The sequence below is a fragment of the Magallana gigas genome, chromosome 2 (assembly GCF_963853765.1).
Source record: "Magallana gigas chromosome 2, xbMagGiga1.1, whole genome shotgun sequence".
Lineage (NCBI taxonomy): Eukaryota > Metazoa > Mollusca > Bivalvia > Ostreida > Ostreidae > Magallana > Magallana gigas.
Window position 1 is genome coordinate 60,037,031 of NC_088854.1, and position 24,425 is coordinate 60,061,455.

The 24,425-nt window shown below is 35.7% G+C and overlaps 3 protein-coding genes across 4 annotated transcripts; 1 reads left to right on the forward strand and 2 right to left on the reverse strand.

Moving 5' to 3' along the window:
* The first annotated feature begins 222 nt into the window (after nt 1-222).
* LOC105330024 (outer dynein arm-docking complex subunit 3) lies at nt 223-5,910 on the forward strand. Its single transcript, XM_011431570.4, has 12 exons — nt 223-405; nt 1,098-1,219; nt 1,507-1,584; nt 1,921-2,100; nt 2,402-2,506; nt 2,655-2,903; nt 3,085-3,228; nt 3,347-3,507; nt 3,687-3,843; nt 4,057-4,212; nt 4,545-4,629; nt 5,431-5,910. The coding sequence occupies exons 1-12, from the start codon at nt 327-329 to the stop codon at nt 5,556-5,558; spliced, it is 1,644 nt and encodes a 547-aa protein (XP_011429872.1). The 5' UTR covers nt 223-326; the 3' UTR covers nt 5,559-5,910.
* A 1,020-nt stretch (nt 5,911-6,930) lies between these two features.
* LOC105330025 (rab-like protein 6) lies at nt 6,931-17,624 on the reverse strand. 2 transcript variants are annotated; one of them, XM_011431571.4, is made up of 16 exons: nt 17,447-17,624; nt 16,840-17,030; nt 16,606-16,712; nt 16,361-16,483; nt 15,960-16,051; nt 15,117-15,257; nt 14,882-14,987; nt 14,624-14,727; nt 14,273-14,397; nt 13,025-13,243; nt 12,532-12,685; nt 11,615-12,338; nt 10,835-10,852; nt 8,953-9,022; nt 8,640-8,719; nt 6,931-8,242 (listed from the first exon to the last, which is right to left on the reverse strand). In XM_011431571.4, exons 2-16 carry the CDS (start codon nt 16,982-16,984, stop codon nt 8,039-8,041), a joined length of 2,412 nt encoding a protein of 803 aa, XP_011429873.3. In that variant the 5' UTR covers nt 16,985-17,030; nt 17,447-17,624; the 3' UTR covers nt 6,931-8,038. The 2 variants fall into 2 exon arrangements, with proteins under 2 accessions (XP_011429873.3, XP_011429874.3); XM_011431572.4 differs by lacking the exon at nt 10,835-10,852.
* A 1,967-nt stretch (nt 17,625-19,591) lies between these two features.
* On the reverse strand, nt 19,592-21,827 carry LOC105330027 (uncharacterized). Its single transcript, XM_011431573.4, has 4 exons — nt 21,708-21,827; nt 21,230-21,363; nt 20,055-20,170; nt 19,592-19,855 (listed from the first exon to the last, which is right to left on the reverse strand). The coding sequence occupies exons 1-4, from the start codon at nt 21,723-21,725 to the stop codon at nt 19,776-19,778; spliced, it is 348 nt and encodes a 115-aa protein (XP_011429875.1). The 5' UTR covers nt 21,726-21,827; the 3' UTR covers nt 19,592-19,775.
* Between the last annotated feature and the right edge of the window lie 2,598 nt (nt 21,828-24,425).

Here is a 24,425-nt window from a genome sequence, read left to right on the forward strand (position 1 = left end):
ACTTCATTGTACTATAATAGTCTACATTTATATAACACGGTATTCAGTTGTTTTCTTTTTCCTAACGTTACATTCAATAAGATCATTTTGTATAACTTAATACCAAAATTTGATATGCCTAATTATAGTTAGGGTAGTGTCGGTTAAACTCATTGGTCTAAAAGTGTCTGTAACTATAAAATGTCGGTATTTAAACCATAAAGGTGAAAGAGTAACCGTTCTTGATTGATCGCGCATGCGTATATGACACGCACCTTGGATACGTACAAACACCATATTGACTGTCAACATTGTATTGAGTGAAATAAAACAAGGAGGTTTACAAGATGCCGTCCGGTGCAGGCTTGCTTCAGCGGCCTATTAATGAGCAAATTGATGAACTCAAGTCAAAGATCGCCCTCTTGGGTAAGTTGAAGCATAATGCTGATCTGAAATTAACAGGTTGGACACAGTTACCCTATTGAGGAATAACAAAATGTGAATGTTGAAACGTTCAAAATCCTGCATTAGCGGAAATGTTTTTATTACTGAAAAGGGGAATGTATCCCATTTAGCGTATTCATTTCTCAATAGAGTAACTGTGCCCAACCTGATTAACTCCGAAAGCCACCGGGTACCTCATACAAGGGCCGTTCATAATGACTAACGTCCCTCCTAACAGCCTAATACTAATATTATAGATATTTATTATACACAAGATACAAAATCCATCATAATACTGATTTCAACGGTTGATATTATCAGCATTACTTAATGCTTAGTTTGAAATTTATACATATTAGCAATTAGGCTTAGATTGTTCATTTTTTTTTCAACTTTTGAAAAATATAAGCTTTTTAACATACCGTAAGTGATTAGGAGATCTACTGATCTAATTTTCTGTTTAATAAAAATGGATAGACCCCCCCCCTCCATTCAGTTGCTGATTAAAAATTGATTAAATAAGATGCATCATCCCAATATACAAAACATTTCTGCTCTTCCAATTTGAATAAATCCCATGTTGTATGATTAATTGAATAACTGTTTATAGAAAACACAATTCACAGAAGCCTTCTTTAGCTCCTAATTCTTTATCTAATATTATTTGTTTACAGAGGGTGATCGTAAGGCTTACTATGAGACGTCACAGTTTGCAATGAAAAAGAATAGGGAGACAATATTGAAGCTGAGAAAAGAGAACAAAGAAGTTCGCAAGAAGCTCAGCGACTCCCTGTCTGTAAGTACATGGTCTTTGTTTGACTGTATTAATTTTTATCCCTAGTTACAAATATATGAATATATATTCATATATATGAATTAATAAATATCAACTCATGTACATATGTTCATAAATAACAAGTTTTTTATTGGTTTATTGAGCATTCCTAATAATTAATGATATCAATTTGTTATACATCTTGGATGCTTTTCTCTAGCATCAGGTACATTTTATTAGTAAATTAAGTTACAGTATGTATTAATATAACATACTTAAATGGTAAGATCGAAACACTCTACTTGTAGCAAGATCAACATGTCATCAACAAAGCTTTCCAAGATCGCCCAGTGGAGAGAGCCTCCATGAAAAACAAGTCTGGCAGGGTAAGAGACCAACTTAAGTACCCCGTTTTGTGACCCTCAAAGAGAGAGCTCTAGCATACATAATGTAGATCTCAAGTCAAAATGTCATGCATACAGTAGAAATTATGGTGTGTATTGCAAAAAATTTGTTTATCCATTCTAATGAAGAAAAAGGAGAAAATGTCAAGTTTGTGTTTTTTAACTCGAAAAAGAAAACAGATTTTTTTACCCTCTTCATTATACCAAACTTTTTTCCCTTGGCTGAATGTTTCATGAAAAAAACCTAATTCGTAATTTCTTTTTGGACATGATTGTCAGCTCTCTATATTAAATATAATTCAAAATTCAAATTTCTAGCAAGCCATCACGGTGATGGATCACAAGGTCTGTGACACGATGAAGCGGCTCAACGCCCTCAAACATCAGACCGCCCAGAAACAGAAGAGGCTGGAGAAGTTACAGACGGAGTACCAGCAGATGGTGGACGACAGCTCCGAGGCCGTGGCCACGGACAAGGGCGAGTCCAAGGACGCGCAGGTCGGTCATCATCAAGTATAGTCAACCACTGTAGATTTATGTACTGAAGACTGAAGTTCTGTTATAAAATGTTATAAACACCTGTAAACAGAAGTGAAAATTGTACTCCTAATTTCAGCATCTACATTTAACAGAGGACACTGGAAAGATATTGATAAGCCGTGTTTTTTGAATGCCAATTGTGTGATTATTTAATATTTTGAAAGTCCTCATTATCATACATATGAAAAAAGAAATTTTTATAAGGTCAATGCATCATATTGTCATTTTGATAACTGCGTGTGTGTTTTACTTTTTTCAGTCAATGCGGTATCTTGAGAACAGTTATGATAAAACTAAACTCAAGATTGATGAGGCCTCCCACTTGAAGAGAATTTATGAAGACATCAAGAGGAAACTGGAAGTTGTAAGTCAAGCTCATCATCGTCTAGAATGAAGTTCAAATGAAAATGTTGGAATTGGTATTATTCTACACTGTATAAAATTATTTCTATCTGGCAATGACAATAAAGACATGATGGGAATGATTATCAATGGCGATGATATTTATTCAGGAAGCTGGAAACTTCCCTAGTATCCTGGATTGTATGGAGGCGGAGATCCGCAACACCAAGGCCGAGCTGAAGGAGTTACGGGCCATGCATGACGACGCCCACATCTCCAAGGAGGCTGCCCAGCAGGAGTTAGCCAAGCATGAGAAGGTTGTGTACACGGAGCGTAAACAGCGTGAGGTCGAGCTCCAGAAAATGAAGAAAGAAGCCGAGGAGAAGAAAATGCAGCACGAACGCATCGAGCGAAGAATTGTAAGTGAAACAAAAATGTCTTCAGTTTTATTCTCAAAAACATTATAATCTAAAGGTACCATGACCTGTTGATAAGAAAAATACTATCAATAGTAACTCTCATTAAGATAGTGAATAACAACTATTTTATGAACACATTTGAAGAACTCGTTGAAGTCATTTCTATTTATTGTGTCTTCAGGCTCAGCGTGGTTCAATCCAGCAGGATGAGCTCTCTCCCCAGGAGAAACAAGCGCTGCAGGGCGAGGAACAGCAGCAGAAAATCACCACCTACGAGGAGGCATTCAAACGTATCAAGGAGGCCACTGGCGTCTCAGACACCATGGTAAAGTTTATAGCAAAATTATTAAGCACTTACTTTTCAGTATGTTCACTATCAAGGTTATACTAATATTTGCTGGAGAGTAGATCAGATTTTGAGAATAGTATTGTCTGCATAACAGGAAGTGGTGCGACGATTTGAGGGACAGGACGAAACGACCAAGCACCTGGAGGCGCTACAGAAGGACAACGAGAAACAGATCACACGGCTGAAGGAAGACAAGGAGAAACTCCAGATGGAGTTTGAGGAGATGAAGTACACTGGCGATGCCAAACTCTCAAGGTCAGTACACAGGTCATGCCAGACTCTCAAGGTCAATACACAGGTCATGCCAAACTCTCAAGGTCATACATTGCTTTTTCACAAAGTCCTGATAGTTCCTTGAAAATTATCAATGGAACAGGTCGATTTGCAATACATGTATTTGTGCATGACTGCATGTGCTTGTTTTGTTTTGTTAGTGGAGAGAGAATGCTTGAGGAATTCCAGAGTCATCTTCAGAAGGAAGAGGACAGAAGATCTCATGCTGAGGATAACCTTAACCGCAACAGTAACATCATGGTGTCAGTGAAGGCCGGAGTGGAGCACCTGTCTGACAAACTTCACCACCTCAAAGCTGTAAGTTTTAATCATTTTCGTGTGTATATATGTAAATTTTATTCCAAAAAATCATTTTAGACATGCAGTATTGAAATAAGTTTTCATACTATTGTTTTTGTTATTATTTACAAATGTAAGTTTAATTAACACTTTTATATATAATTATGCTTGTATTAATTTAACATGCTGCCTTTGAGGTTTATGACTCAATTTTGCTTTTATTCGATGCAGAGTAAAGGACACGTTCCCACAGCACAGATCGCCCCGACCTCGGACGAGTACGTCCTGGATCAGCTGTCGACGTGCGAGGAGAAGCTGCTGAAATTACTGGAGGAACTGGACGGCAAGGAGCTCCAGGAAATCATGAAACAGATGGAGGAGGAAGAGGTAGGGGCTATTGAACCCACTGTAGGCATTTTATATACATTACTGTGGGAAGTTTATAGACACTCCTATAGGGGATCCTGTGACTATAAGTACATGTATTTAGACACTCCTTTGAAGACCTTGTAGACACTTTTTCAGATATTCCATGAGGTGAATTTGTTCACACTGAGAAATTTCTAGACATTCCATAAAGGATTTTTAAGACACTTTTATGGGGAGTTTTTATAGACAGTACTCCTTTAGGAAATTAAAGACAATTAATCCTGTATTCAATTAAGGACAATTTTGTCAGCTACAGTGAATCAATAACCGTTGTATGTGTTATTTTACAGTTCCATGCCAGTATAGAGGGAAAGCTTCCACAATACAACACGCGTATCAAGCTACCCACCACACAAAGGGACATGGTTTATGATGGTAAGGATATTTCACAGTCCACTGAAACGTTAATGTTTTCTATTTCTTATTAATACTGAATTTGACTAACAGATTAGTTTTTCCCCTATAAGAATATGCTTTCACTTTGTATGGAGTGCGTAAGTGATTACAAAATTCACGGATCATATTCACCAACTTGATTCCAGAATGGGTTCAAGTACACGATAATTGGTTACATATGACACTCAGAAGCAAAATTCACTCTTTGATATTGTTTATCTGTCAAATATCATTTGTCTGATTTCAGATGATTTTCCTGTCATTTACTTTAAATTATTGATATTAATTAATCTTAGACATCTGAAATCAAATATAAAATATATAAATTATTTAAAAGTTGGAAATTAAGTAATGTACGTGTCTAAACTGATGATTTAATTATTGTTTGCATAAAAACTGCATGTACTTTTCATACCAGTTCACACAAACATATCCTAAAAATGTAAGAAAGTATGTATGTCACATACTGGTCAATTTCTCACTGCATGCATGGTTGGATAAACATCACTTATATATGTATCTGCTTCGTATTGAATTCATGTTATGTCAACTGAATAATAATATTTTTATTTTTAAATTGTTTTAAAATCGGTATATTCCTGACAATTAGCATTTCACATGCTTCAGTATATCTGATGTATGATTTTCTTGATTCCATCTATAACATTTCATTTTATTTCAAGTGATTTCTTTTACAAATGATATAACATCATAAAGCTGTTTAAACCTCCACACAATGTTGCTTTGATTTATTTAATGATTAAGTCGACGATATTTTAGATGACGAGGACAGCGGTGATGATGATACTGACGTACCCAATCGTAATGCAATCAAGAAACAGTCACAATTTATCGTGGACTCTAAAACCAAACGACGTACCACCAAGAAAAAGAAGAAGACAAAATAAAAAGACGACGGGACTCCAAAAGACACTTATTAAATCGATCAGTCAGACATTATCTCTTCTCCCCAGGTCCGATGCCCTAATCTATCATCTATATACTGACAGTGCTCCAGCGGTGTAAATATGTAATCAGCTTCTTTCACATTTGGAATCTGTAACTTGAAAATTTTTTAAGGTAAAAACTACCTAAATTCAAATTTGTGTTTTGTTACGAGCTGGGAGAGCTAGCTGTGCGACTGCCTGAAATATGACTTGATCATGAATTAAATCCGTGTTATGATGTTAATCCTTTTATTTCTTTGTTCTGGTAATTTATAAATTATGTATAATAAATTTTTAAATTTAAAATAATGATTTTTCAGAGTCTTGTTTATCTTTGTTACATTGCTACAAGATGTGGAGGTGCATGTTATAGCATGTAGTACATTAGTGTACCAAATGACAAAAAACATGGAAATAGCAAAACTGTTCACGGTTAATTCAATATTCAGTATACCTGTCATAACTGACCATTATTAGATGTGCCCAGCCACCCAATAAGACTATTATCCACAATATACACTGTAGTCCCACATTAAGAGGGCTCCACGGTAATGGCCACTTTTAGACTGTATCAATTTCCTTTACATAGAGAGCTAAATATAAAAAATACACAAAATTAACAGATATGATTCATATGATGTATGAATTTACTCTTAACTAAATAAAAGTTTATATCTAAACAAATCATATCTTATAATTTTACGAAGATCTGATGGTTAATTTGTTGACCACCCAACCTCCTTAAAATCAGTATAGCACTGCCGATTACTAGGACCCACTGCCGATTACTAGGACCCACTGCCGATTACGAGGACCCACTGCCGATTACTAGGACCCTCTGCCGATTACTAGGACCCACTGCCGATTACTAGGACCCACTGCCGATTACTAGGACCCTCTGCCGATTACTAGGACCATCTGCCGATTACTAGGACCAAGGCTTTTGGTGGTGGATCACGTGTAGCATCATATTACAGGTATCCGAGTCAATCAAAAGTATCACCAACTGGCTCTCTTCATATGATGTTGACATTGATGTGGTTTAAATCCACAAATATCAAGTAATCTTCATCAATTAATCTGTTGGCTAACAAGTAATAACTACTGTTTGTCACATCAGGGAGACAATTAAGTCCTACACAAGGATCTCCACTGCTGTCAGACAAGCGGCTGGGTTTAGGTGTGATCTGTCAATTGTCCTCAACATCTTTCAGGAACCTGGTCCAAGCAACTAACATGGAATAGTAATAATAATTATGTGTATGATTGGTACTGTCTGAAATATCCCTGACTAACACGTCATCATGTCCATAAATATAACAAAGACATTAGCTTCATTTAACTCATATTTTTTATTGAATAACATTTGGATACAATGTATTTTGTTTAATTCATTAACAGTACCTAATCAATAAATAGCGCATACACTTTGTGGCATGATTTTGCTTGAAAATCCTATAACCTATGATAATAAATAATGTAGCTTTGTATACAGTGGTCAGAAAATTTGAAATCTGTAGAACTACTGTAAATGTCAGCAGTGCACACAGAATTTCAATCTCCAAGACCTCAAATACATGAGGATATGTGTGTGCACACGTATAGACTGAAATATTGAAACATACATGTACATACATGGACAAAGAATGCAATGCTAGGCACGGTACAAGAACTGAGACAAACACACATACAGAAAAAAACATCTAAAAACTTATTTTTTATCGTTCAAAACTTCATGATGCAAGATCCGCGTAATGCCTAAAATCCTGATATCAAAATCTATGAGACAAATTGATCTATGCCTTGAACACAACAACAAAATAAAAATATTCATAACAAATATGTTTTTAAAGATAAACAAAATGAAACTGATTAAAATAAAAGTCACACATCCTTTTTGATATCACTATTAGTTCACTGTTTGGACATTCCGAACTTTACACAATACAATACTATGATTTTATACATGTTTACATTTATAACAAATCTGCATTGCAAAAAACAATTTTCAAAAATCCCTAAACACACACAAACACAAAAAATGGTAAAACAGAAAAAGTGGTAACAAATTTTCAGAATGATTGAATCTCTTCAGTCTTAAAGAGGAATTTGTAAAATCGAAATGGAAGTTGGACACATGAGAAGAATTAAAGCAGTCTGTATGAGTGAGTCACTAACCATTGCAATGAAAGGCAATGAACAAAGTTGAATCTTTTGCTGCATAATTAAAATTAGAGTCATTGCATTGTTAGGAATCAGAAAGTTGCATGTACATGAATGATGTCTTGTACCGCAAGCCCCTGATACGGTGTGTGTGTGGGTGGGTGGAAAGCTGCACTAGTTGTAAAGCAGGTTGTTTATTTCCATCATTACACGTCCCTCATTGACTAGTCATAGTAACGTTATCCGTCTCCAAGACCCTCCACTCATTGCCTCTCTGTCTACAGAGACTCGTACCCCCCACCGTCATTCAGAAACGCCTCCAGCTCGTTCCGACCCTCGTCTTCTACCGCTGATTCCTTCTTCTTTTTCTTCTTCTTCTCTTTCTTTCCTGACTCCCCTCCCCCCTTGTCAGGTTTTTCTTTCTTACTTCCATCTTTATCTCGTGAGCTTTTCTCTTTTTTCTTTTTTGTCCCACTCTCATCCTGATCAAACCATTTAAACATAAGTACACATTCGAAACAAAACTTTTCAAGAAAAACATTTTTTTTTTGCTGTAGAAAACAATAAATTCAATTATCTTGATAAAATTTACAATAGGGCCATTGTTTAAAAAATGTTTGTTTGGAATTGCCACCTGGGGGGGGGGGGGGGGGGAGGGGGGGTTGGTTTCAGACCAGGAGGGAGGGATTTTTTTAAAAATTAAAATTGGTAAAAAAAAAAAAAAAAAATCCAAATAAGAAAAGGTTCTTTATTTTTTGCTAATAAAATTTTCACCTTTCAAACCAATAGGTGAGTTTGAGGGCATAATGTGTTTTCAAAATATTTCATTTCTACAGCAAGTTTTGATTTTGGAATGGTGGGTGTAGGTTACTAAACTACCTTGTCCTTTTTCTTCTTTTTCTTCTTCTTCACCTCTTCTTCTGGGTTCTCAATGGCAGATGTTTTACTGGAAGATTTCTCTGTATAATGATCAATACAGGCAGTCATTTTTTGGTTTTGTGAAAGGCAGGTCATAAATTATCAACAGCTAAACAAAAAATACACAAGATTAATTTTGCTACTCAATCTGTTGAACTTATCAACAGAAATATGAAGGTCAAGTCTAGGTACACCACTCCTTTTGTAACAATTACCCCCCCCCCCCTCTTTCCAGAGCTAGCAAGTATGGCACATCACACTGAATAATACTCACTTGACTTGGAATGACTAGGAATAATTTGAGGCTCCGGACTTGAGGACAATTCGTCATCTTTGATACCAGCCTGAAAAAAAAACACCAAAAATCTTATTTGGCAATTTTTAAGCAATATGTTATTGCATCAATGCTACTCATTCCCATTGAGTGAAACATTAGATTTATGGTGAGAACCATGTTGTAAGGACTTGAGTTCAAATCCTTTGTATAAATGTAATACTAACAACGAAATATGGCCAAATCTGTAATACATGATAGGATGAAAAGATCAAATCTAAATCTAGCAGGATGTAATTTGAGGGATTGAGCATTGATGGGTAATGTTTTTCTTGATTCGCATGGTCATAAATAAGCGCTGTAAAGCACATCACATGGCATTCTGTGATTCATACAAACTTTCAGATATTTTCTTACAATATGAGCTAAATATCTAATATACTCTTCTGCATCAGTCAGTGTTTTAACTTTGATAACAATATTAATTTCTTTTGTCGACAATTTCATAGCTATTAAAGGGGCATGGTCACAATTTTGGTCAAATTCTAGGCACCTAGTATATTTCTTTTTCTATTATTTAAAATGCTTTAGAAATGTATTTCTAATGATCAAATGAAATTTGAGAATCATTTGTGGAGTTATAAGCAAGATACAGGGCTGACAATTCTTTGTCATGTAAACAAGGCTCGTGCCCTGTTTTTGTTTACATAGGTTCAATTTACCAGTAAAAAATCTTTTTCAACCTGATTTGTCTATCTTCTTATTCATTCTAAGCATAATTAAAGAGTTCCTGATGTTTAACACATTCATTTTAGATCTAAAACTGGAATTTTCACTTTAACATTTAAAATGTAAACAAACATTTGTTTACATAGCAAAGAATTTCAAGCTCAGTAACTTGCCCATTGAAAATGCATTACTGAAATATTGTAAATACATGTACCCGGTATTAAAATCGGAAGAAAAAAAATATGACCAAAATCGTGACCATGCCCCTTTAAAATACACATTAAAGGTTAATATTTCATCCCGAATATAATGCCATTACAGTTCATTTAAACTAATGTCCTTCCGAAACTTGTGTTTTTGGTATGACCTTGAAAAAAAAATCTTGAGCCTACCCCACCACCATACTCTGTCACTACAGATTACGACCTATATAACTGTTTGATGCAATCAGTGCCTCATTCATATCAATCATCACTGTGGAATCAGTAGATTTTGAGGTGGCTCAATTTTTGTGGAATTTGTGGGTACCTTTCATCCACAAATTTACATCCTCCATGAATTACTAAATTATGATTATTAGGTCATATTCTTTTTAAGATGTACGATAAAACATGAAATTACGTCTCTATGAACCTGTAAAATTTAAACAATCCACGAAAAATTCGCCCCCATGAATTTAAATGATTCCACAGTATTATACTAATCAATTCACCTCTACAAGAGAGTTATTAAGATTATTGAGATTTGACACATTTATTTGTGGACATAGACTGGCCACAATTCAAATAAAATGCAGATGAGAACTGATTTAAATAAACCCTTCTGATAGATCTTTCAACGAAAATAAGATAATGTAAAACCCAATTAGGTCTTGAGCATGTAATAATGCATAGTTTCTCTGTGAAGCTTAGAAAGTACAAATATAAATAGTCTTCAAAGCTTGAGCTTACTGTAACTTGGGTTGTGTTTAAATGCATGCAATGGAGATATCAGTGTATTGTCTTCCAATTTCATATGCATTGTATTTTCAAATTCATACTGAGGAATAACCAACAAACTTCCCTGAATACTTTTTCCCTGGAAGACAGTACACTTGTCGGTAATACATGGGGTTTCTGGTAAAAAGTGCTAAGTGTAATGGAGCCATTCTTACCACATCATCAGCTCCACCCTAGAAACAAACACATACATGTATATCCATAAACTGTTACCTGTCAAAGGGGAGGGGGCAATATCATTCAAACAATTCATAGGAACTTATTATCTAACGTTAATGACAAAAACAATATTTTTAAAGCTCTTTCACTTACTGTCCAGTGCGTTAAATAGAAAAAAAATCATGGCTAACTAACAATTACAAACATTGGCTACATTTATCTAGGTATTTGTCATAGATCTTAATCATGCAAATTTGCAGTGATACATATTACATATACATATTGTTCATTGCAATTATCATGCACTTAAATATATAAGAAAATTGTAATAATAGGTATTGAAGGTTTTTTTGGCATGCATGAATTCATGTAATTAGGTTTTAAATGTTTTTATACCTAGTATTAACCAAACTTATGTCAATGGTTTGGCTGACAAGTAATCAGTCAAGTTTGATCATAACACATAACGAACTGCTGTGTTGGGCACTGTCTTGATCTCTAACAAACTGGCCAGAGTCGGTCTAGATTGTATTATGATAACTATTAATTCCTTATATTGCACGAGTACTTAATTCCACGATTTTGCTGGTTTGTATAAAACCATGAGAATATAAAATTGCAAACATGGAACTTTTGTCCTTATTTTTTAAACCAGTTCTCAACTTTCAGAAAATAATGGCGAGATTTTAAAATCCACAAAGGGTGCTTCACGTGATTTTACACGGTTATTAATTCATTGCGTTTAATTAGGAATCTACAGTGCTACAGTGTCCTACCTTGGTCTCCAGCTGGTCCAGCCAATCAGAGAGCCCGGCCTGCTCTGTGTTGCTGACCACCAACTCCTCCTCGCTCACGTCCTCGTCAGCAAGAATCACCACCGGCGCCGCAGTGTCCCCCTCTACAGACGATCCCTCACTGTCCGCTCTCACTCTGGTGGCCCCCTGGTTACTCTGACTGGTTCCCTCCTCTGTGTCATCATCACTGGAACACGAGCCAGGAACCTCGACTTCCCGAGAGCTGACTTCCGTCTTTTTAAGCACACTCGTATCATTGGAATCATCTTCCACACCTTTACCACATGAGACTGTGTCTGTCTCACCTGTCTTTGTTTGAGTATCATCACAGACTACCGTACTTAATGCCTTTTCTGATTTACTTTGACTTGACTGGTCAGTGCTTTTACCAGTCTGTTGTGTGACCGATCCACTGTCATTATCATCACTAGACAAGTCAAAGTCTTGAGCAACAATAACAGATGGCTTCATATCCTCATCACTGTCAGATATGTCCTCATCATTCTGCTTCACAGCAGGTCTGTTTTCATCTTCATCACTGGAGAGTTCCACAGATTTGGCAGAAATGATTTTTGTTTTTTCGTCATCACTTGAGAGATCTACGTCGTCAGCGATGGCGGCTCTGGATTGGCTGGGAATGTAGTCATCATCTGAGTCAAGGTCATCTTGAAACCCTGCCACCATCGGATTTCCTGTTGATTCTTCACTGATAATAGGAATTTCATAACTTATATATTAATGGAAAATTTCTCTTTGAGCTGCCTTTGATAGAAATATCCTTATATAATTCTTATTTTTCTTATTCTCATAGAAACTTTCTTTTAAATTTGTTTCTCATTGTAAAGATTATAGGACTGATTGTCCTCATATACACCAATGAAATTGATAATTCACCCCACCTGTCGCTGTCCGAGTTGACCTCTGTCTTCCCAGAATCCTTCACTTCCTTTGCATCTTCCAGAAAGCTCTTGTCGATGACTCCTCCGTCTGGAACGAAATCTTCCACACTCGTGACGGCTTCCACCGGGACACTGGGTACTGCCGATTCTGGCTCTAAAGAGGTAGCAGAATTCTCTTATAAAACATAGACGTATTCAACATACTACATTTTGTACTAAGTCAATGAATAAAAATGGGCAATTTTAAAATATACTGTAGGCCCCCTTTTTTAAACAATGACTTATTTCAAGAACTGGTTAGAAATGACTTAATTTGGCAATAAAGATCTAAATACCCGGTAATCAGGAAAATAATGTACCAAAGACAGTTGAGAACTGGTTTGCATCCAAAATTATTCGCGACAATGACACTCTCATGATAGTTACAAAAATGTCTCGCACAAGAATAATATTTGGTTTTCAGTTCTGTCGTTATTGGGCAAACAGAACTAACCAGATTCTGCCTTCTTGGAGGCTGCCGAATCTTTGCTCTTGAAAAGCCTTGAGAAGAAGCCTGATTTCTGTTCTGTCGGCTGATTGGCTGGTTCTGCTGGTGTATGTGTTTCTGTTGGGACAGGCGGCCCTGCCCCTACAGGGGTACTACCCACAGAAGCTGATTCTTTTGGAGACACAGTAGATTTCTGGAGGGAAGGCATGGACAAGGATTTGGGCACTGTTAATTTAAAATAAATATGTATCAACAATGGTTGACAAAGTAGTTAGTGTGCAGAAATACATGTACTTAATTTCATATCTAAACATGTAATTTTTGATGGATGTACAGCCTACTCCGGATATATTGAAATTCAGGGGACCATGCAAATTATTTCAATATATCCGTATTTCAATATAAGCGAAATTGCCTGACGTCAAGCCGCCATTTTTGAAAGTTCAATCCCGATGTAAGCATAGAAAACCAAACCCGAACAAATTATTAGATCATCATTTATCTATCACAATAAACGGATTACATGGAACATTAGTCCTTGAAAGTTTGATTAAAATTATATCCGAAAGTTTTGTAAGTTTCGTTTTGTTACTATCTTAAACCTCATCATAATCTCGGATCGCATTCTTTTACGTTTTAGAAAAATGTTAGAGAAAAATCACCACACTCAAACGCTTCAAATATTGCTGAACGCTGCTTGTATATCATCGTAAGTGTACACGCGATAATCTCAAAATCCTTAGCTATTTCGAATTTAGGCTTTGTTCTTTCATCAATAGCCATAACTAGTTTGTATTTAGCGTCCGGAGATAAGGTATTTCTTTTCTGTGGGGTTTCCATATTACGTCTAGCCTCAATACATCCGTATTCGTAAAAACAAAAAATTAAACAGTGAATAAATTTTACTTTTTAATAAAAGTATAAAATCACACATGAAGAGAACTTATCAATTCACACCTTTGTATATCAACCGGTCAGTCTGGCATAATTACTGTCAACAACCGTGACGACAGCCGCCAGGGAGAACTTCAATATAACCGTTATAAAAACACCTAATTATCACCTTTGGGGACCGATCAGTGGCTTCAATATAAGCGATATTTCAAAATAACCGATTTCATTATATCCGTGAAATCAATGCAAAGAATATGAGAGGCAAAAACTGGGGATTTATTTCTATTTCAAAATAAGCGGAATTTCAAAATAAGCGAGTTCAATATAAGTGGAGTAAGCTGTATATATACATGTATGTACCTGGAATCTCAGTGTTTGTATCGGGACTGCTGGTCACTCCCTGTCGTAGAGTGGCGCCATCTGTGGCTGATTTGGACAATTCCTCCTGCTGCTGTTGCCTTTTGTTACAAATACTATCAATGAACCTGTAATGGATAAATCAAAGTTATTTCTAAGTACTGTAAATATACCCCTAATGGCATTTATGTATGTAGACTTAGAAATACTCTTACATCATACACAGTTTATATGCAAGGGTTTAAGGTCTCTTTACCTTTTTTCTATCAAAGTTTTTAAAATATGAATGATGAAAAATCTGACCCACTGACCGACTAACACAGCAGAGACCTACTGACACACTAACTGACTTACACATCGTAGTTCTGTTCCTCCGATTCCTCGTGGATGTCCAGTTCCTCCAGCGTGGACTCCATGTCTAGGACGTTGATCTCTAACTGCTTCATCAGCGTCTCTCTCTGTCAACAACACACACAGTAAACGACCTTGCACAGTTTAATGAAAGTCAGAAAATTATCTCTTTTTCAATGTGAATTTTAGCATTTAGCATTGAGACCGAGGAAAAGATTTCATATGTTGCTTTGAATTTGTCTGTACCCACCAGCTTCTTACCTGGAGGTTAAGAAATGGAAGATTAAAGAACTTGTGGAGATACTTGAGGCCGAATCCATTCCTCATTGATGACTCAGCATATCGAATAATGGCTGACCCAGCAGGCCTGTAAAAAAACAGCATCCATATAATTATAAAGGAAGGTTAGGAGACACCTAACAGTTGCATATAATGATAATTCTAAGATGAATCAATAATAAATATATTCTATTCATTCTCTGAGCTCAAACTTTACCTGTCGTAGTGCCTGCAGAAGTATTTGGCCTTGTCCTCCATCACAGTCCGGTGGTGCCCCATATCTCGGTGGTTCCCAAGGACCAGGACCGGTAGGTGAGGGGGTATCTTCTCCATCTCATTCTCTACATAGGTGAATGTCCTAAAACAACACAAGGTCAGTAGGTCGTGACTCTATTGATTTGTACAACCACTCTGTGTGTTATATATTGTATATGATGTTATATGGCCCATTACCATTGTTTTGTACAACCACTCTGTGTGTTATATATGTTATATGGCCCCTTACCATTGTTTTGTACAACCACTCTGTGTGTTATATATATGATGTTATATGGCCCCTAACCATTGTTTTGTACAACCACTCTGTGTGTTATATATATGATGTTATATGGCCCCTAACCATTGTTTTGTACAACCACTCTGTGTGTTATATATATGATGTTATATGGCCCATTACCATTGTTTTGTACAACCACTCTGTGTGTTATATATATGATGTTATATGGCCCATTACCATTGTTTTGTACAGCATCTCTGTGTGTTATATATGTTATATGGCCCATTACCATTGTTTTGTACAGCATCTCTGTGTGTTATATATGATGTTATATGGCCCATTATCATTGCTTTTTACAGCATCTCTGTGTGTTATATATGATGTTATATGGCCCCTAACCATTGTTTTGTACAGCATCTCTGTGTGTTATATATGATGTTATATGGCCCCTTACCATTGCTCTGTACAGCCACTCTGTGTGTTATATATGATGTTATATGGCCCCTTACCATTGCTTTGTACAGCCACTCTGTGTGTTATATACAATGTTATATGCCCCCTTACCATTGTTTTGTAATGTCATACATCAGGATGACGCCATGAGTTCCTTTGTACACATCAATAAACTCAGCATCCAGGCTTGGCTCATCCACCTCCTGGAAGAAAAAAAAACAGTCAATCAATAAAAATAACATGACCTGATTAAATGACATCTAATTTGTACTGCTAATATTTCCTAACAGGTATAAAAATCATTTCAAATCAACAGCAATTTTTGAAAAAATCACTGGGAAATGAGCTTGGTTGTAACATTATAAAATCTTCCTGAAAGCCCTAGGCAGTATTTGGTCCACTGACCAACCAAAATCATAGTTCAGTGCTATTGTGAAGACACAGCACTCTTAATATAAATCTGTATGTACAGTTGTACTGAACACCTCTTTATTCGAGCATTTATGTCGTACCTCTTTATTACTAAGCTTTAGTCCGTCTAGTTTCTTCTTTTTCTTCCCTTTGTCCACTACATCCCATACCTCCACTTTAACAATGTCATCTGTTGTTTTGTAGTTCCACTGTATGCAGCAAGCCTGATTTCAGTAAAATATCAAAGTAATAACTCTTTGTGTTATTCATAGAATGTTGTAAAAAAAAAAAAAGACATTAATAAATGTAAAATACTGCAAAGGATCTTTTTACTCAGATAACAAACCTGGATTTCTTCAGTAGGAATGTATTCTTCATGAAACTTTTGTCCTTGTAATCGATAAAATAAGCAAGTTTTGCCAACTGTTCTATCACCACGAATCACAATTTTCACTGCAACAAAAGAATTATACACTGTGAAACTTAATCACACAACATGTATAGAGATGTCAACATTAAGAGAGCTCCTAAATTTCTCATTTTACTCCATCCCTTTTCACAACATGTGTTTAACACTCACTGTTGTATTGTACTCCTTTGGCAAACTTCCTCTGCAGCTGAGCTCCCATGAGATGCATCCCTGAGGGGGTGTTTCCTTTGGCGGGAGCCCCTTTTGCCCCTTCCGGGCCATTGGTATTCCCCAGTAACTTTCTGAACAGAGACATCCTGTCTCAAATTTCAGCTGAAATTCTCAGCAAATATCCGTGATCACTGAAAATAAACAACACTGTAATTTTAATTCCATTTATCTGTCTTCGTGGGTTACACCAGAGACAGACATAACATGTTATTTATGTCTCTGGTTACACTTATGCCCCAAATTACAAGATTATCATATATCAATTCTTCAATCCATTTATTGATCATGTAAATCCTAAAGGGAATAAAAATAATTAAACGCATCAATCAGTCAATAGAATCATAATGAAATACGAACGATTAAAAAATCCTGCAGATCAACAGAATTATATAATCATCCTGCTATTCAAAGGCAGAATAACACGAAAGGCAAATCTGTTCCATGAACATGATGAACATTATTCTGACTGATTTTTAGCAAACAATAGATGACTAAGGATTGAGGAAACTCGAGATTGCCATGTAAATCATTTACAAAAAACAAATACCTGTCAATTTAGATAACATTTTGATTCCTCATAAACAAGTCATATGTGAGTAAGTATTTCTCCTGTTTAAATGTGTCCTTAAGATCGCAATCTCAAGAGAAATAAGAAATCTGCTGGTAGGTTGGCCGATGGTGACCCACCAGTCTGAAGTTTGTTGCATCCCGATCCCGATGCTCAAAGTTGACATCTGCCCTACTTCATCAAGAACGTCATACATATATTATTATATATTTTGATTATATATTTTGTCAAAAGAAAACCAATAAATTTTATCTTTAGCGATACACTAACTTATCTCACTTCTGTTTTGTTTTGTGTATGAAATGCAATTTAATTTCAATTTACTTAATTGTTAAATTCATTTATTGACAATTACTATGTAGGACTGAATATATAGTCCATATACATATATGCCCATTTTGATAACAAAAAAAAAAAACCCAAAACAAAACAAAAAACAAAAACAAAAACAAAAAACATAAACAAAACAACCACAAAAACATGGACTAAAATATACGAGGTTACAAAAACGAGACAAACAAAATCTAAAATACTGAAAATACATTCACATAATTACAAGAAGTTATCGTAGTTTTCTGTTTTTTAAGTTTCCTTTTTAAAAGAAACAATACTGGTATCCCTCTAGATAGCGGTTGTTGGGGTTGTCACTAGTAATTAATTAATGTGTTCGCATTTAATATACTATTGTGCTTCCATCTGTATTGATCATGTTTTGAACAACATTATTTCTCATCTTCAATAACGTGACACTTATACAAGATTAGCCGATGATATAGACATTTTTCTTCCTTTCAGTTTGGCAGGATTTGGAATATGTTCTAGTTTCAATTACAATGGACGGGCACTGTCCTTAACATTTAAAACTTGAAAACGATAGTTTTATGTAATTTTTCAATTTGTTTTCATTTGTTTACAAGGTTGCTATAAAAAGATAATTTTCCCGAGTATGATTTCCTTACATTTAATTTTTCCGTTTTTCTTGTAGTAATGTTCATGTATCTTGTTTTGGTAATGCTGTTTCTCATGATTGTGGGAAAGACATCTAAAGCACTGACATTTAATTTTATATAGTAAAATTGAAGACAACCTTCTATGCCAAGATACTCTGGAGTTCAAGTAATTAATCGTCTTTAAATGCAGATACGTCTTTTATAATATTTAAACACATATATATTTTGAGCATGAATAGTGCAAAGGAAACGCCAATTCACATAAAACAGAATTAAATATAATAAGTGTAATTGAAATGCAGCATTCCTTTGCGGGACGGTGAATAGTTTCTGATCGATGCCGGGTCAAACCTGACGGAGACCTCTCCCTATCGGAATATCCCAACAATGTAATGGAATAAATTGTATGTACTAAATATTAGATAATTGCGTAGAAACGTCAAAGTTCCAAACATCCCAGAATATCATCCTAATTATTCGGTGAGATTTAATGAAAATTTAATGAATTTTCAGTAGATATTCCACAGGCACGTACATGTAACATTGTTTTTTCAATTGGGAGAGCCCTTTATCCATACTGACGAATGTATCTTGACAAGACAAGGGAAAAAGCTGAAAGACAAAAAAAACCCTCAAACTTTGCAAAACCTCAATTTCTAAAACAGGGGTAGTAGGAGGATCGTTTCATGAGTACGAAATATCAATACCTTCAAAACTGGAACTTTCTTTAAAATGTTTCTACACGCAAGAAAAAAGTCCTTTGCCCAAAAAGAATCTGGGAGGGGCACCTGCAGGCCTAACATTGTCCCCCTATATATACGTTGTTGTCACGTGCTTATTCCATTCAATTCCCAGAATTCATTAGCCGGAAATATCCAGTCATTGTCTTTTATATTAAATAATAATTCGTAAATACTAGCACATAGAGGCGAGTATGTAAATTTTGTTTCATTTTTCTTTTCCGATTTTTGTTTTGTTTGGCAATAAAGACGATTACCTTGTCAAAAAGTCTTTATCTGATAAAATGATGTAATATATTGTGTTATATAATGCCCCCTGCCTATTGAAATTCAACTACATGTATATGACAATAAATTGAAACAGTGTATAAAAAAATATGTACGCAATAAATTTTCACTGGAAAAATGTAGGAGAGAAATAAAAATGAGATCAGTTTTGGGTATTTGTTTTTATTATGAATGTTAATACATGTATCTACCGGTACAAGTTTTCCAAACAATAAATGCAACAACTATAGCTAAATACAGTATTTTTCTTCTCAAAATGTTGTTGTACAAACAAGCCCACACAATGGCTATTTCTTGGCCCATCATCTTCTATCTGTACAAGCTACTCTGTCAATCAACATCCATTCCTTGGCCCTTTGATTTCTTTTTTCTTTTCTGTTTACCACTGGATGATTCCTGTACCATGTCAACTGTTAATGAAATAAATCAACAATTAGAGCTTAAAATTAATCAAATTAATCATTCCAGAAGCGAATTGAAAGTTGGGGGGGGGGGGGGGCTAGACTAATCAAAAATCTTGACAAGCAACAAAATAAAATAAAAAAGCAACCCCCCCCCCAAAAAAAAAACCCAAAAGTTTAAACACATATATATATCAATCTTTTTTACCATCATCTGTTTGTGGCTCTGCCTCCAACTCTGCTGTCTTCTGATGGCGAAGTCGTTTTATCACCTTTCTTTTTCTCTTTCCACTGACGTTGATCCTGGCACTCTTTGTATGGATCCTGTTTATTAAAATAGTTTAAACAAAATAAACATAGAAAATAGTAAAACATTATGCCAAGAAACAGTAATACATTTACACTCAGATATAAAAATAGTAGAATACTGACTACAAAAATAAAAAGCCATTCTCTACTAGAAGCCATTCTCTACTAGGGATGGGACAATCCACCGATGCACCGGTGCATCACGGTATTTATTTTGACGATATTTGGATCGATACATTTACCATTAAAACACCGATACCTAAGGAAACTTTTTTTTCCAAAAATATCCGAGCTTCATATATCGGCTATTTCTAGTCTGCGGGCCTAATATGAAAGTACAAAGATGGCGGAAAACCTCATAAAGTTGTCAAAACTGTTAGGAAGCTAAATCTGGAGTGTGGACAACTTTTGGATTACTTGTTTATGAAAAAGTAGTGTATATGAGATTAAGTAATTTGTAAATTGTGCAACGCTCATTTTAAATATATCAAAATAACTTTGGACATGCAGTAATACATCGACAGATTGAATAAATTTTTAACCCTTATTCATGTTTTAATTTAGTTGCAATGTATCGTGATATGTATCGTATCGCATTTCATGTATCGTGATATGTACCGAATCGGCTAAGTACAGAATCGTCCCAGCCCTATTCTCTTCAGAGGAATCGTAAGACACAATCAAAAAACAGTTTCATATCAGGAATAATCAATAATGCCATGTTATGTTAAAACAATCTATCAACTTTAACCAAAGAAAATAACTCCATGTTGCTCAATAAATATCTTTTATTTATTGAAGGAATGATCTATTGTTTTCTTCAGACAGCAAACATACCCTTATTGATAATATCAGAAGGAGTAACCTCTATGTGATCACTGCTAATTTGGAGTTAGACACCTTGTGTTATTATTAAATGTGTAGTATAGGAAAAACTTTCCCACAGAAACCAGCGGATGTGTTAGGTATAAGAAAATCAGCAAAAATCAACAGGAGTCAGACTGAGAGGGAACAATATGCTACAGACTATACCTTAATCGGCCTGGTTATTACCATTGTGTGTATACGACTCACTTGACATGTTTCCTCTGTTTCTCACTCAGGAACTCTGTGCCAGGGATACTCTCCACAGCCGGCCTCTCTTTCTTCTTCTTTGTAACCACTGCATGCCGTTTTGCTTTAGCTCTTACAGCTGTAGTTTTCTTGGTCTGAAAGATGAAATGGTCACATTACTAAATGTGTTTAAAAGATTACTTTGAGAGTTTTTATGTAATGGTTGCAAATATTTTACTATTGAATTTTATATATCAACATAAAGCAATATGTTCACAGTGAAATTAGTTCATGGATATGATAATTCTTTGGTCACGAAAATGAAGATGATAAAAATTCCATGACTTCCATTCCACTCCTACACAGAATTAAGTTCTTGTTTTACGAAAACTTATTTTTTAAAAAATCATTCTTAATCTCTAAATGTAACAATTTACTTTAACTTCAACAATGTCAGTTAAAACCCCCCATCAAGATGATCATTTTGAGCAATGTTTACCCTCCATGTGGCCTTCATTTCAAACCAGAAACAGAATGAGCGTGATAAATAGAAGTCGTCGTGGCAGAATTAAAATATCCGGATCCACAGGAAATATGCCAAAAGTATGTAAATTTATTCTTTTATCCTACCTTTATATGTTATTTAAAACAAGACTTATTTTCTCAAAGGTCTTTCTGATTTTATTTATTGTTTTTTTCCCCAGATTTTGGAGAATTTATTGTGGTTGATTAATGCTAATACACATTGCCATTTTTGACATAGGTGAAAATATTTTTTTTTTTCAATTATAACACAGCGATAATTTTTTAAGATCTCTTCTGACGTTTATTCTTTTAATTTTTTATAATACAATAATTCCCTGTACTATAATAAGAACATTGTACAATATTAGCCCTGTTGTTATCATTATGGTACAGGGAATAATCTTATTATCAAAGTACTGAAGTACTGTCGGGAGTTGATTTTATTGATCATTATCAATTTTAAAATCAACAATATGTTATTTTGCCTGATAAGTAGTTTCTAATCTGTATTTGAATTACGCACATTTTTATAATATGAATTCTCGAACTTTTCCGACAAGAATTTCGGGAAAACCCCATATGAATCATGTTGTGTAATATTTAAAGATAGAATTAATTCCATCAAACTGTGTATCAGTAATCGAAATGTGTCTAAAAATTGTACGCGTCTGGATCCAAGCAATATTGAACTCTTAGTCTCGTTCAACCAGACGCTCGGCTGTCTCCGTTAATCTCCGACTACCAAGAGAGACGCTCTGCTTGTCGGAGATTTACGGAGACAGCCGAGCGTCTGGTTGAACGAGACTATTGTAACGTGTCGCGGCCTCGACCAGGCGTCTCGGTCCGTACCCGGTTCACCCGAGTTTTATAGGGAATGCAAACAAAGAGTAAAATGACACTTGCCAAGTGTCTCTATGATGAAAAGCTTTAATTCAAAATATACAGATATAGGTTAACCACTGCCTTGTGGTGTTTCTCAATATATACAGATATATATAAGCCACTGCCTTGTGGCTATTTCTATGTTTGTCAACCGCCCTTGCCACCTGGCAAGGCAACTTGTCGCTCAGCCACTTGGTAATGCAAGTTGGTCAATCAATCTGGCTATGCCACTTGGCCTATCAATTTGTCATTCGGAGAACCTGACTTAATCCACTTTAATTAACCAATATTTCCTACTTACAGAATTCACGGCTGTGAAACTCTACAACACAGTAATTCGCACTCAGGGATTACTTTACGTATGAGTCTTCTATACAGACTATACAACATCAACGAACACAACTAGCGACACCATCTGGCTCTTAAACCAATTGCGTTATGTCTAACACAAGTGTTTAAGGACATCCAAACATATTCTCTCGATTTATAAGTCTATCTGACTAATAAGAAACTACAATAACTGTTTTTGTTGTTTTGTTTTTATATAATAAAAATACTTGAATCACTCTTTTAATCATTTGACATTTTAATAACACTATTTACAATAATTACTGATAATAAAAAATACAAACAAGGGAAGATAACTCTTTCAACCGTTTCACTTCCCTCCCCTTAAGAATATGCGTCCCGCATGATTCTACTGTCAGAACAAACAATAAGTAAATAAAAATTAACAAGTCAATATGCCGATGATCTACAGCATCTTTTCCCTCTTTACAGTGATTGTCTTGCGTCCGTGCTCCCGGACAATGGTTGTTGTCTTGATCGACTAGGTATATACAACTGGGTCTGTCTGAACAGCCTTATCTGCAACTTTGCACGGGGGGTCATTTGTCTTGTCATCCAGCCTCGGTGTCTTACAACGGTCAGGTGTATACACGGGCATGGGTTGAGTCCTCTTTCTAACAGTAGGGTCGACGGCTTTCTCACAGGGTGAAGGTCCACTGGTACCCGGTTCTTCGTCAATGGTTATGTCGGGTTCCTGTGAGAGCCACTCCTCTTCATCTGAAGACTCGTCCTCGTGGAGATCTCTAGATAAACTATCTTCACTGGATTTAATACCCTCTGCATTATCAGACTGTTGGCTGCCTTGACCTCTCTCAACTTCGTCTGGATGGTTTCTCTTAAGATGCCGTATGTAGTTGACTTTCTTATCTGTCGAATAATCACATCGTCTACAAATGTGTCTGGTTTCATAACACTCGGCCATGTGGTCTTTCCATTCCGAGTGACTTCTACTTTTAAAGGAACAGAATGGACATTTCTTCAGCTGTTCTGCACTGGTAGTCTTCGTCTTCGCCATTTCTCTACAACAGAAAAAAAACTTGTTGTAAAGACAATTTACCACTGGACATAATCTTGCAGCCATTTAGGCCGTCTTCTAATTCTAGAACCACCCGTTGCACCCAAGTTAACATCATTGTCAACCTCATCTGTTTCAGACCCTTCATCGCTTATAACATCCGCCTTGACGTTGCTTGTAGCAGATTGGTTAGTTTCTACCTGAGAACTAGCCTCTTCAACAACCTCTTCTCTTAATACCTGATCACGCTTTAGTCGTAACCTGTCAACATGCACGACCTGTGGTTTGCCACGTTGTCCACAATCAACCTTGTAGGTTAAGTCTGTCAGTTTTCTGAGTACTTTAAATGGACCTTGCCAGTAACTAGTGAACTTCGGGGATCTTCCGACCTTTCTGATAGGAAAGTAAACATAAACTTGATCGTCTGGCTTGAACTTTTGCCATGAT

Excerpts from the sequence above, each read along its gene's own strand:
- LOC105330025 (XM_011431571.4), bottom strand. The coding sequence starts at position 16,984 with ATGTCTCTGTTCAGAAAGTTACTGGGGAATACCAATGGCCCGGAAGGG. Across the intron at positions 14,728-14,881 it reads TTCCATTTCTTAACCTCCAG|AGAGAGACGCTGATGAAGCA; the intron begins GTAAGAAGCTGG and ends TGTTGTTGACAG. Across the intron at positions 12,686-13,024 it reads CTCCAAGAAGGCAGAATCTG|AGCCAGAATCGGCAGTACCC; the intron begins GTTAGTTCTGTT and ends CTACCTCTTTAG.
- LOC105330024 (XM_011431570.4), top strand. The coding sequence starts at position 327 with ATGCCGTCCGGTGCAGGCTTGCTTCAGCGGCCTATTAATGAGCAAATT. Across the intron at positions 1,585-1,920 it reads TGAAAAACAAGTCTGGCAGG|CAAGCCATCACGGTGATGGA; the intron begins GTAAGAGACCAA and ends TCAAATTTCTAG. Across the intron at positions 4,213-4,544 it reads AACAGATGGAGGAGGAAGAG|TTCCATGCCAGTATAGAGGG; the intron begins GTAGGGGCTATT and ends GTTATTTTACAG.
- LOC105330027 (XM_011431573.4), bottom strand. Across the intron at positions 20,171-21,229 it reads AAACAGAGGAAACATGTCAA|GATCCATACAAAGAGTGCCA; the intron begins GTGAGTCGTATA and ends TTTAATAAACAG. Across the intron at positions 19,856-20,054 it reads AGAGCCACAAACAGATGATG|TTGACATGGTACAGGAATCA; the intron begins GTAAAAAAGATT and ends TTTCATTAACAG.